Below are 14,142 nucleotides of genomic sequence, written 5' to 3'. Positions count from 1 at the left end.
AATCTGAGGCTTGGGGGCCAGAGTTGTATGAACATGAACGGCACAAATAACACTGATCAAAGCAAAACACCTTCTTGGATGTTGCGTTTCCATTTTTGTCACTGACTGTTCCATCACGAGGCCATTCTCACTGAGCATCAAAAACAACATCGGGAATCTTTCTACAACAGCCAGTTCAAAATATTTTCTCTCTGACACACTCAGTGCATCAATTTCTGGGGGGAGGTGTTGATTGGTTGAGTGGCAGAGGTACAAGAAAGTGCTTTAATACCATTACCCACCTCTCTGGCCAATTGGGTGTGCGAGTGTGTGTCTTTTGCAGGTCCTCTCCACAAATAATAAGCGACAATAATCCACTAACCAGATTACCCTGGGTGTGTTCTCTCCCTTCCTCCCTGGCATACCCTGGCTGTTTGTACTGCCCTTTCAAATAATGTGAGAAAGCTTGCAGTGTTGTAGCTACAGTGGGGGCAGATTTAAGTACTGCAATACTTCCTGTGGTTCCTCCCACATAGCAATGCCACTCAGCCTTGAGTTGCTACTGGGGCTTTATTACTTTGTTCCACACTCTTAAAGTGCTATTGGATGTCACACAGAACTCTCCTTCCCTTACGGACATGGCCACCAAGTTTTGAGTTGCCAAGAATCATTAAGGAGCCTTTCACTTGTCAGCCCCCAAATTCTAGATAATAGGTGCCTCACTTGTTACCCTGCACATGCCCCATCTCGTCTGATCTCAGAAGCTAAGCAGGGTCAGGCCCGGTTAGTACTTGGATGGGAGACTGCTTGGGAATACCGGGTGCTGTAGGCTTATACCATAGTCTTTCGAGACTGAAGGTTGCCAGCCAATCTGGGAGATGTCCTGCTCTGGAATTTAGTTTAACCATTCATCCAAGCCTTCCCTACGTTGCAGTTTTCTTTACCTGGGAAAGTTCACTGACATGGGAGTTTAAAAATTCCTTCTTTAAGAGTCAGGTCAATCAACCAAATAGCTGGGGATTATATAATGTTGGGATGTAGGTGGAGAATCAAGTGCTTGAATAGTTCACGTCAAAAGCTCCCTGCAGATAGAAAACTAGCACATCAGGGAGAAGGATAGATTAGAACCTTTCTCCAGTCCACACCACTGTCAGGAAGCAGCTTATAACATGCAACACCTTCCACCCCACTGCTCCAACACTCTAAAGCCGTTCAGCAATCATGAGAATTAATATTTGACCCAGTCCTGAGACCTTTTCCCCTTTATAACAAATACAACAATTTCACATACATCAAATAGTGTTTATTGCAGACTTTCAGCTGAGTCGTGAAAAAGGCACCATGAAATTAATAAAACTAGATGATTCATTTCTTTGAAATGACATGATGGGTTTGTGATGCCTTTATATACATGTGATGGAATAGAACATCCTGTAGGGGAAAAAATAAGCTATTGTGGTCCCCAAAACATTTACTGAAATATGTTTTGCTACATTAGGATTGGCCATAATTTCAAAGATTTCAGTTGGAAATGAACATTTCATTCTCTTTAACAAACATTTTATACATATATATATATATATCTATATGATCACCTTTTCCCTTTTTTGCCCCTACAAAGGCTGAATTTCACTTTCCTTTGATTTGTGGAGTCAAAGTGAAATGCAATACTTTTTAATAAATAATACTGTGAAGAACCACATGGATACCAAAAAAGTCTGACTGTCCCTGCCTTTAAAAAATTTGACATTTGTGCTATTATTTCCACAGGTGCCATTATTTAGCACAAAGAGCAATAAAAATATTTTGTCATCTGTACTTCCGATAAGAGACCCCCTTGTGAAGGAAGGTATTGGAAGAATTGAGCCTGTGCTTGCAAGATTAGGGCCACTGTTGATGTCAAATGTTTAGCCCCCAGTTGTTGGCATTAGGAACTTTCAATAAGTTGGAACTGTCTTTGTAGACACGAGGAAGGAGAGAGAGACTGCGGCCAGCATGATGATGGACCATAGTGACGGAATGATGGCTGTAACTGCCAAAGTGAAGCTCTTTTAAGTCCATTGATTTCAGCTGAAAAAGCATGTGCTGAGAGAGTTAATGGGACTTTAATCAATATGGATTAAAAGGGCTCAACTCTGGCTCAACCATGCCCTTAAATTCACACTGGACCAAAGATCTCAGCGCATTTTATCGGCTGGCTCAGCTCCCATGAAATGGCTCAAAAGCAGCAATGGAAGAAAAGGAAAAAAAGCATGAAATGATCAGGTTCATCAGCCCAGCCTGAGTGTGCTGATCAAGCACTCTCCCTGCTGCCAACAGATAACTTTTCTTTACCTAAACTTTTAAATCAAGGAGGAGAGAGAGAGAGAATAGAGGTGCATCTCCCCTCCCTCTTGATTGCATGCTTCCTTTATGGCATCAAGTTGCATCTACAAAAATAGTAATCATCCATCAGACATTTCCCTTTCATGGCTTCCTAAAACAAAGCATGATGGAACAATGCCAAGAACAATGGGATCTCTCTCTGTCTTTTTTTAACAACAACAAAACAAAATAGGAAAAAAAAGCCATTTAGTGACTGCAGCTCTCATCAAAAGACTCAACCCCCGAGTCTGTGGCCACTGCACTGAGTTTCTCTTGTCGCCTTCGCATGATCTCCTGCAATTCTGAGCTTCCACTGGTAGCCTGTGAAGTGAAGACAGAGATGATGCTGAACAACTTTGTTCTGCAGAGATCTGTTCTGCAAAGAACTTTCTCAACCAAGTTTTGAGAGATCAGACATTAAAAACACACAATACACCTATCTGAAAAGTTATTTGTCATGGGTTTTATCTAATGTCAGCAAGGGTGGAGGTGCACAAGCTTTCTGGTGCCACAAATCTGAGTGGATCCAGAGCAGAGCTACCCCAGTCTGGAGGAATATGCACTCTAGCTTGTTGGACAAACCTTTCAAACCAAAGGTAGAGACAAAAGGCAAAAGTGCTCCCCTATATTAAAAAAAAATAAAATTATCTCTTGCATTGAAAACCAGCACCTTGAGGAGCACAGGCAGTCCTTGTTGCCCTGCCGCCCCGGGGCAGTGGGGTAAGAAGCCAACTCCCCATATGTAATTGCTATGATGTCATTGCATCACTGCAATTCTGGAATCACAGTGACAGTGGCTGCAAGCACCTTGACCCCCTCCCCCTGCGTGTGCCAGTGTCAAGTAGAGAGCTGGCAAGAAGCATTCCTCACAATAGTATCATTCCTTATTTGCAGTCTGCAGTGGTGTCATCTAGAAAGAGCTGCATTTTGCTATTCGACTGATCACGTAGCTTTGCTGAAGACATGATTTCCCTGCTGTGTGCGATTGCCTTGAGGGAAAATCCCAGCGCACCAATCCCTTTCCCAACCCACATTTCTCTGGTCTGGTGGCCAGGCTTTGCCTGCTGTTGGTTTCTAGGTGCAACCCTGGTTGCCATCAGAGGCTTTGGTGGGCTGCTGCTACCCAGAAGAAAAAACTTTGGATTCAGTATAAAGTGAGTCTCATATAGCCACATGTGCTTTGGAGGTTGCTGTACTCTGATACAAGTTATGGATTCAAAGCCTGATCCATTCAGGCCCCTGAAGGGCCCCTGTGAAACTGAAGGATCAGTGAGGCCGATCCTACCATGAAGGCAGGGTCAGGCCTGGTTAGTACTTGGATGGGAGACCGCCTGGGAATACTGGGTGCTATAGGCTTATACCATAGTCTTTCGAGACTGAAGGTTGCCAACCAACCAGGCTGTACTACCATGAAGGTCTGCTATGGAGCAATAATACACTAAAATATTTCAAGTTTTTGTTACACACTTTGTTACACTTAAATGGAGGAACAAAGGATTTGGTTTAACTGGTCGCATGGAAGTCAGATTAGTTGTGAGGAGGGAAAGCCACTCACAAATTTGTATTTAATTATAATGTTAAGTACATAATGTCCCATTTTAATCTGATTAATAAGCATTACCCAATAAGCTGCTTTGCTGCTGGTTGTTGCACAACAGGACTTTGGGGGGGAAAATGTCTAGTTTCATTTATGCACATCCCCAGTTTTAATTAATATCAAAAACACAACAGTTCAAAGTCAATCTGCTGTACAAGTTTTAGGTCATTCTTTACCCAGTGGAAACAGCAGTGGGAGCTGTTTGAATCTAGAGGTGCTGCTGACCGGCTTTCCGTTGGGTCATGGGCTCCTGAACCAAACCCCTCAGGGTTTAAGTTTCAGGAAAACAAACAGAGATTCCATCCAGGAAGAATACATGCATGGCTCAGTAAAACAAACAGTTTTATTAGGGAAGCAAAATTGTTAATGCATTGAGGGCCCAATCCTATCCAACTTTCCAGCACCGATGTAGCCACAATGCAGCTCCGAGTTAAGGGAACAAACATTCCCTTACCTTGCGGAGGCCTCCATGACTGCCACACCACCGCAGGATGCATCACATACTCCATTGGCATAGCTGCATCAGTGCTAGAAAATTGGACAGGATTGGGCCCTGAGAGATGTAGAATACAGTTCCTAATGGATCGTTGTTATATATACTGGCAGGGGGCCATTACTTTATTACTTGAATTATGCTTTGTGAAGCAAATGCCAGAAAGAGGGATAGCTCCTCCCTGTATCCAAGAGGCCTACATCACACAAAAATTATACATGCAAGCCAAAGCCTTGCTGCTCACCATGACATGCCATTAAAAAACATTTTTCATATCTAAGAAACAATCATGCTGACTCATTCATCATGGAATAGGAATAAAGAAGTCTACATTACACACCATTACAGAAAAAAAAAATTAAGTGGTTCTGCTGTGTTGGTGGTCTGACCCAACCCTATTCTTCCCACAAGCTCTGCTGTTTTTATTGTACAATTTTCTATAGTGCAATGTCAGACAAGAATGCAATTATCATGTTATGGCAGAAATGACTGTATTTGAGGAAAAACGATTCAACAGGTACCTCTAGTGCAGCTTTCTGAACTGTAATTTGGCTATAGACTCTCGCTCCTTCAGGGCACACAGATTTGAGTTCATCTTTGTTGAGGGAGAATAGCTGAGCACCAGTCAGAACTCCAAGGCTATTGACGGTGCTGTGAGAGGAGAACAATGAAGTGTCAACATTTAAGAAAATGTCCAATAGTGAATGCCTGGTAAAGCAAAGCAACTCACAACACAGAATGACGACGGCCTTTTACACTAGACTCTAGGAAGGTAAAACTCAAAATCAAAAGTGTTTTGGTTAATCCCAAATTGTACTTAGCAGGGGAGGTATCAGAGCATCACCTTTTAATTTAAGCACAGGCTTAACTCTCCCATTTTCTAAGAGCCTCACAGCCCAATCCCGAGCTGCCCAGCACACGAGGCTGCCATGGTGCCAAAATGCCTACTGCAGCATCCAACGGGAGCTGAGTAGCCTGTAGCAGCTCCTCGAGGTAAGGGGACTTTTGTCGCCTTCCCCCAGGTAAGGGAAGTAGCCCCACAATGGGGCTAATCGATTCTGTGACACCTTTAGAGCCAGCGCAGAATCAGTGTCCTATGTTAGGCCGCGTGGCCTGACCCAGGGCTCAGGATCTAGTGGAGCTTCCCCCTCCCACTCCGCTCCCTCCCACCCTCTTCCTCTTCCATGCCTCTTCCTCAACCACCCCCCACCCACCCCAGAATGCCTCCTCCCACCTTCCCCCATTCACCTCTCTGTTGCCTGGTGGTGCAAGCGAGTGCCGGGCAGCAGAGCGAGGGCTCAGCGCTGGACCTAGCCAGTGTGGGCTTGTGCTGGGCTAGCTCCAGCGCTGAACCTGCAGTACAGCTTGCAAACATGCCTTACGACACATTTGCGACAGTGCATGCCAGCAGTATATTTAGCAAGGGGGGGGGAGCGAGTGTTCTTGTTTAACCCAGCACAGCACCTTCCCAGTGACTGTTTGCTGGCGTCCTGTGACGTTTTAAGATCATGATTCTTTTGGGACAGGGAAACAATCCTCCTGTTCCTTTGCTTGGTAAACGGCTTTGTGAATTTCCTGTGGTGTTGAAAAGTGATATGGCTGTATCCATCCACGGAAAGAGTGATCTGAGCCACAGGAAGCCATAGGTGTTTGACAAAGCCCCCAGAGAGGCATGCCCAGATCACTGCTTACAGTGGCATTCTCTAGTTTGCCTGGGATCTACTGGATCACAGTTGTCCCCTATACAGCCTTATTTTGGGGGGTGATGGCAACCTTTCAATGACTGTGCAGGAGAGGGCTTGGATCCAATCCAATAATGGGACTGCCTTCTCAAAGCTGAGTTCGTGATATAATCCTGCCTAGCCTCTTCTCAGTGTCTTGCCCTGCAGCTCAGGTTGCTACCTCACAGGGTTGTTGTGAAGTCACAAGAGGTAGGGGGATATGGGGTGTGGGACTGGCAGTGGGTACCCAGCCCAGCCTCATTATTTACTTGCACTGTGGCACAAAAAGTTGAAGCCCACTACTCTAAAATAACGCATTGCTCCTTCAGACATACACTGGGTTGAATCCTTTGGCCTGAAGCCACATTTTCACATCTTCAGGAGAAGAGTCGTAGGTGATATTAATGGCGGGGGCATTTGAACGTGGCACATGAAACTTTTTTTGGGCAGTGCTCCGGCCAATGGTGAGCCGGTGAATGAGTTCATCTTGGACTTCCTCCATCTGAGATTTCCTTCCTAAAAAAGAGAAAACATTCGTCACTAAAAACACTTGTGTTTTAAAGGTAATAATTTCTCTGCTTCATTTGTTGCTCTACCTAACATTTACTATCTCTTGCTATCTCTGCCCCTTCAGCAAAAGCAAAAACTCTAGTTTGTACCCTGGTCATAAGACATAAGCCCTGTCGGATCAGGCCAAGGGCCAGTCTAGTTCAGCTTTCTGTATCTCACAGTAGCCCACCAGGTGGCTTAGGGAGCACTCAGGACAAGACACCTGTATCCTAGTGCCACTCCCTTGCTTCTGGCATTCAGAGATAGGCTGCCTCTAAAACCTGGAGATTGCATATAGTCATCATGGCTTGTACCCTGTGACGGGCTTTTCCTCTAGTCATTATCCTAACTACTACACCGGCTTTGTGTCCACTCATGAATCAAGCACAATCTCCTTGTCCTTACCTTCAAAGCTCTGCATGGCCCTGCATCTCCTTATCTCTTTGTTCTCATACACTGCTATACACCTGCCTGTGACTTTCACTCCTCCAGCTCCACCACCTAGCTTTTCAGATGATTCTGCCCTTCTCTTATTGCTGCCTCATGTGCTTCAAATCCCCTCCATGACCATCTGCATGATGCCTCCTCTCTTAGCTCCTTTGAATCCCTTCTCAGAGCCCACTTTTTCTGTGAAGGCTTTGCCGCAAACCCTCCTGCAACTAACATTACGTATGCATACCTGAATTGCATGTTCTCCCCATTTATAAGAACATAAGAAGAGCCCCGCTGGATCAGGCCAAAAGCCCATCTAGTCCAGCTTCCTGTAGCTCACAGTGGCCCACCAAATGCCCCAGGGAGCACATAACAAGACACAACCTGCATCCTAGTTCCTGGTATCCATGCCTCCACATCCCTCTCTGACTTATACTGTCTGCCTTGTGTCAATTTTTAGATTGCAAGCCCCTCAAGAGAAGGGACTCAGGCCGCAATCCTAACCAACTTTCCAGCACTGACATAAGGACAATGCAACTCCGAGGTAAGGGAACAAACTTTGCCTTGCCTTGAGGAGGCCTCCATGACTGCCCCACAACTGCAGGATCCAGCACATGCCCCACTGGCACAGCTCTGCCAGTGCTGGAAAATTGGTTAGGATTGCGCCTTCAGTCTCTCACCTTTTAAAGCATCACATACATACAGATGATACTATATAAACATGACCTTAACAAACAGCTGCAGTGTTGTCAGATTTTCTGTATCATCCAGAATTTTCATTAACAGGATCAACGTTACAACTCAGCTGACTCTTTCTCCCTCCCCACCACCACAACTGAACAATACTAATCTTTACGACCACTACTGAATTCTGTTGCAGGCATCCAACATAATGCAGCCAAAGCTAAGCACTTTTAAGTCCACTGATTTCAACAGAAGAGTAGGTGTGTGCTTAATGTTGCCTGAAATTTTAATCAGACACCATCCATAGGTCATCGGTTCCCTCTCATCATATGGGCTAGAGACTTGACTTTTTAAAAATATAAAAGCTGCAAAAATCTGGGTATCAAAAAATTTGGTGCCAGACTTTTGGAAATCAAATTCTTGTTGAGTGGAGCATACAGAAACAATGCTTTAAAAGAGACAAAACTCACGATCAATAGGGGGTGGCCTTTGCCTTTGGGCATCTCGCCCACCATCGCTTGACGTGCTACTCTGGCGACTGATGGCCCCAGGGACCTTTGGCACAGGAACTGGGACAGGGGCTGGCACATTTGGAGGCAGAGGGACTGGGAGTGGTATCTGGGGTGGTGATGGAGCAGCGGGTGTGGGGTCAGGCTGCTTTGGACTGAAGTCTGTCCTTTGTTTCTGCAGAAATGAAAAAAGGGATATTTCATTAGCCTTAGCATAGAAAAAGCCTTCAGCAGTTTGGAAAGACTTACACCTCTGTAAGAAAACACTTGTTTATGTTTCACACTTCACCCCTGAGCAGCTCCAGATAATCATAAAAGGTAACATATCTACATCCAGTCGTGCAGGAGGACTTAAAGTGAGAATAGCAAACTGTCAAATAATGGTCTCTTGGCCTTTAATTTTATAAAAGATTTCCTTAAAGACGAATTTGGCTATACATGCAAACCAGCAAAGGTATCTTCTTAGGGTACTTGACAGTACTTCTAGGGACTAAGATCCATGCCTCCCTCACCCAAGAGCTTAATAGCCATGAGTTGCTTGAAATACACTCTTGAAACTTGGCAGTTGCTCCCAAACCTGTCTCTGTGCAGCACAAGGAACTGCAGTAAGGGAACTTGGGCATTTCACCTGGTATACATCCAGTGGCGTAGCTAATGATCATGTAGCCCTGTGCCAAGCTCACAATGTTGCCCTGGAAGTGATGTCACAACCCGGTTTTTTAAAATGTGAAAATTGGGGGGAACCCACCTCCTCCCCCAGTCAGTGGCATAGGCAAGGCAACTATCTGCTACCCAGGGTCAAAGAAGATTTTGCAGCCCCCTGTATGATAAAATCAAATTTAATTAAGTAAATAAAAAAAAGTTAATGGTTCCATGCTGTATCATAACAACATCTCATTGGCACTCAGAAAAATCAGTCTCATAGGTCAGTTTGGAGTTCAGCAAATCCACTTTTTGTTCCACAAGGCAGTTGTGTTTTCATTTTCTGGTTAACTGGCCATAACTTTTGATATAATAAAGATATTCTAGTGCAGTTTGTTTCATTGCACTCTGCATTAAATTACCTTTCCAATGATATATAACATGATGGTATTATTCATAAATACCAAGTTTTTCACAATTTTGGTCACTAGTGTCAAGCTCAGCTTGTTGCCCCCCTAAAGCTTGATGCCCGGTGCAAGTGCTACCCCCTGCACCCCCTTAGCTATGCCACTGTATACATCCATACGTCTGCAAGAGCATATATGTAATTCATCCACTAAACACACCATGAAGGGAGGTGGATCTGTAAGGGGAGGGCCCTTAGCTCATCAGTTGAGCACATGTTATTTGCATTGCACATACACAACAACTGGCAGTGGATCTCCAGGTGCTGCCAGGAATGGAAACTGGGGCCTTCTGGGTACAAAGCAGGGACATACCACTAACTACCATAACCTCCCCAATGACTCTGCTCTGCAGTATATAATAGGAGGAGGTGCTGCAACATGGTTATGCATTGGCCATTCTACACAGCATGCTTGTGGGAACAGTAGGAGTTGGCCATGGTCTTGCTGCTCTTTGAAAAAGTCTGCACAGATGTCCAAAGAACAGTTTGCAGGGTACATTTTTTACCCCATAGACTTGACGGGGCCCAACCCACCAACTGGAATACAGATTTGTGGGCTACAGTTCTTGAGGAAGTCTGCCACTGTCTGAGGCTTGTATTTTTCAAAAGCTCTTGGTCACCACTGCAAGGTGGCAACACAACAGCATGTGTCTCTGTGGAAGCTGTGAAAGAGTTCGAAAACTGGTAATGGGAGAGGCTGGCACTGTGCAGGGGAGAAGGGAGACTTATTACGACACAACAACATGTGGTAAAGTTGACACATTTTGCAAAACTGTTACAGTCGTAGCGTATGATATTTTTCTCCGTTAAAAGGTGGGATCATTTACCCTGCCTTCTTAATCATCTGAAGTGGTTTCGTGAGTAAGGGCCCAATCCTATCCAACTTTCCAGCACTGGTGCAGCCTCAATGCAGCCCCTAGGTAAGGGAAGAAATGTTCCCATACATTGAGGAGGTCCCTGTAACTGCCTCCTCACCACAGAATGCAGCGCATGCCCCATTGGCACAGCAGCACCAGCACTGGAAAATTGGATAGAATTGGCCCCGAAGTTGCCACATGACTCTGCCAGTGCAGTACAGACCAGATATCTATACTAGGTTGAGACCTCCTACGATTGGAAGTTGAGAAACTGCAATATGAAGAGAGGAGGTTAATTGAGGCTTTTAAGAGTATGACATACTATGGATAGTCCCCCAAAAGCTTTTAAGCACACAGTTTCAAGCAACATTTTATATAAGAGCAATTTGCATTACCTCCGAGAGTTCTCCCAGTAATTGCTATGAGGGGAAAAAATGGAGTAAATCAAATCAAATGAGACTGCTAAAAACAACATTGGAACTTCAACCGTTTCGTCAGTTTTCCAACCTTGAGGGTTCATTGGCCCTCAATAATGGCAGTTAATGTTCAATTTCTATAGATCAGCAACCATAGGCTTTCTAGTGATCAAGCACATACAAAACCAAACCACTCATGGTTTATATTGCATTGCTTCAGGATGCAATTAGATAATAACAACATAGACCGTTGTACTATATTATTACTTCTTTTAATAAAGTTTATACTATATTACCCACCCGCACCCTGAAGTAATAAAGTTACCTAATTGCAAACTGAGGTAATACAATATCATTTTCTGGCCAAGATAGGATTGATGTGAGCCATGAGAGCTAGAAACTTATTAAAACTAGAATGCAAGACTCCTGGGTTTAAACAGAATTTTTCAAATTGCCCAAATACGGCTTTGATGAACATTTTGTCCGTTCCTCTCTTGAGATACTGTTTGAGCTGGAATGTGTGACTCAGAAGTATGGTGGATTCAGTGAATTGGGTCAATAGTGGCAACTTTTTTAGCATCAGGGATGGATGCATTCTGGAAAATCACTGGTGTCTCAGATGGACTAAATTCTGATGTGCTCAGGTCCCGTCCCCGTCCCCCCCCAAAAAAAACTGTGGCCCAGACAACTGCTCACTTAGTTTTTACCATTATTCAAAACATGGAACATTGCATGGAGGAGCAAGCCAATCTTACCTGCATAGCCCTGTCCCATGTTCAGTTTCTTAGTCATGGTGGAACGTGACAAAATGTTGGGAACTGGTTTTTATAGATAACCAGCTGAAGGTCTGTCAAGTTTGACAGGCAGGGAAGGACAGACATTTCCAGTTCTTTCTCCAGCTCCACTCACCGCTGCGACCACATGCACTACCCAAAGTAGCCAAATGGACCTGACCTGCTCCAACAACAGTGCCTGCTGCTATAGCCCAATGTAAACAATTGTATGGACTAAACAAAACAAGCCATGGCTGATCACATGTGTGAACCTGCTGTTTCAGTTTTTAAAGGAGGGGAGCCTTATTAATTTGGAGAAATTCCCCCTTTGCCACAAAGGAACTAAATGCAATTGGCATCCAGGAGCAGTTTTTGCAAACACGGTCATTCCCTCCAAAAGCCATCAGCTCCACTAGAATGGTACTGCCTGGAGACTGGCAAAGCCTTCGTGGCAATGCTGGCAACTGCAGAATGAACACCTGCCTGTGTGAGATTTCCTTCATTGTAACACATTTCCCAGGCGGCTGGGGAAAGAGGGCAGTTGGCAGCAGAAGCTGGTGTTGAAGCGAAGGATGCTGGCAGGAGATCTGGGCATGAGAAATGGGTGTGAAACAGAAGCCGCATCCCACAGAGAGACATTTGTTGCAAATTGCTAAATAAAGAGAATTGTAGAAGGCTTTCACAGTGGAGGCCAAAAGATGTGAGGAGAATGCAGTGCCCCGGAGACTGGAGTCCAAACTCAGCCTCGACTGTTTGCATGCAAGCCCTAATTGCCACAATCTTTGGTAAAACAAACACACGCTTCCCAAAAGTGATGTAACCAGTGGGGTATTAAAGGGCAATGAGGCAGGATGCTGAGAAGTTGGGGAGGGGACAGGGCAGAGGGGAAGCAAGGCAGAGTGAAGGGGACCTGCGACCTGCAAGAGCAACCCAGAAACCTTTTGCAGGGAGTGAAGCCAGAACTGCTCTGGCAATTGGTATAATATGCCTTTCTTGGCTGGGTCCCCTCAAAGTTCCTGCCTTTGGCCAGAGGCTGGAGGCAGCATGCAAATCAAGCCCCTTAGCTCCCAGTGAATTTAAGGACTGAGGAAGGTGCAAGCAACCCACTCGCTTGCAATCACATGAGCATGCAAAGGCAGCCATGAAGGCACTTGCCTCCTAGTATTAACCACACCATGATGCCACATGCAACACAGCGGTTATGCTCCTTACTATTTGCCAGCAATAGGGAGTCTCACCCCCTCCTTTCCTCTTATAGGGGAAGGGTATCATAAGCAACCTTGATCTCACCTCAGAACATATTTTAGAGTGGGGGGGGGGGATCTCTGGCCTTTCATGGGTCCAGAAGTTTTTCCTTTCTAATCTGTGAATTTTTTAAGGGACAACTTTGCAGCTAAACTGCGGCTGTGGGAACAAGAGACTCATTTTTAGGGCCTGCATTCATGAGACCAGGACCATCCTGATGTTTTGCATTCCTTTCAGCCTGCCCTTCAAAGATACGGTTGCCTAAACGCAAGTAAACTTGCACGTGCAGTTCAGTTTCATTTTCTACAGGGCTCAATACATTTCCCTCGTCAGCTATCAGCTTTCAGTTTCAGGACCCACGAACAATCAGGTCGTGACACAGTTTGGAAAACACTGTGTTAGATTAAACATGTGTGGTTGTATACACCTGAAAACATTTTTTTCCATTTCCTCACCCCCTTGAATAGGAGTACAGCCATTTAATCCTTCCAGTTCCTCTCTGCTTAAGCTCACTTGCCTCCACATGTAGGGTGGCCGGCATAATAAAGCCAGCAGCAGGTACGCACATGACGCTTCTGCATATGACTAGTGAGGGGACAGCAGAGTGGCTCTATATGGACCATCTGTTGCTGTAGTGTAGCAAATGGGAGGCTTATAAGCACGTGCGTTCTGAAGGACATTGCCAGATTGTTCAAAGCTGCGGGTCATTTCAGAAAGAACAGAGGGTAAGTTTCCGGGACTTGCCCTCCTACTTTGCTGTCTAATCGCTCGTATGCAGGCAGGGCTTGGAGCAACGCAAGATCCAGGGCACAAAACGCTGTTAGGGGCTTGGCACTTTCTTTGGCTTCCCCATGCTCATCTTGTCCTGGGGGAAGAGGAAGAAGGGCTGAGCTTTCATCCTGCTGAACACCTGGCAGGATGTAGCCTTCTCGCCTCCAACTAAGATAGATGCAGGAGGGACAAGAGCAAGCTGTCGGTACTTAGCTCTGCTTCAGAAATTTCTGCATATGTCATTATTTGTCCGTTCACCCAAGGAGATCTGTTTGTGCTTCAGAAATGAAACCCTTCAGCCCATCCTTTGGGGTCATCCTCTGGGATTTAAGTTGGTTGAAAAACAGGTTTTAGTTCGCTCAGGTAATACTTTCAGCATGATTAGCTGGCTGTAGCAACTGCTTCCAAACAGGCTGGGACTACCACTTGTTCCAAAGGTCAGGACTAAGATGGGCGGGGCAGGGTAGGGGATAATTAACAGAGCATGAGATGAAACTGGCAGGAAAAGTCCCAGGGGACTGCTGTAATATCCAATGTATTTGAAAACAAAAAGTCCACCACAGGCAGTCAGTCACCTGGGGGTCAGCCTAATGTGAAGCCCGAAAAAACCCCAAGTGTAGTTTCACACCTGTGACCATTATGAG

General features: G+C 45.2%; 1 protein-coding gene across 5 annotated transcripts in view; it reads right to left on the bottom strand.

Annotated features, from left to right (window-relative positions):
• Nucleotides 1-1,260: 1,260 nt before the first annotated feature.
• EPS8 (EGFR pathway substrate 8, signaling adaptor) overlaps nt 1,261-14,142 on the bottom strand; it is a 176,220-nt gene continuing 163,338 nt past the window's right edge. For all 5 annotated transcript variants that reach the window (XM_066633376.1, XM_066633377.1, XM_066633375.1 and 2 more), the window contains exons 18-21: nt 8,290-8,503; nt 6,490-6,670; nt 4,955-5,084; nt 1,261-2,664 (exon numbers count right to left, since the gene is read on the bottom strand). In XM_066633376.1, coding sequence (XP_066489473.1) covers nt 2,551-2,664; nt 4,955-5,084; nt 6,490-6,670; nt 8,290-8,503 — 639 coding nt within the window. In that variant the 3' untranslated portion in view covers nt 1,261-2,550. The remainder of the gene's footprint in view (nt 2,665-4,954; nt 5,085-6,489; nt 6,671-8,289; nt 8,504-14,142) is intronic.

Source organism: Tiliqua scincoides, chromosome 7, assembly GCF_035046505.1.
Source record: "Tiliqua scincoides isolate rTilSci1 chromosome 7, rTilSci1.hap2, whole genome shotgun sequence".
NCBI classification, from domain to species: domain Eukaryota; kingdom Metazoa; phylum Chordata; class Lepidosauria; order Squamata; family Scincidae; genus Tiliqua; species Tiliqua scincoides.
The sequence above is the reverse complement of the archived record's forward strand: the minus strand, read 5'-3'. Positions and strand labels throughout refer to the sequence as shown.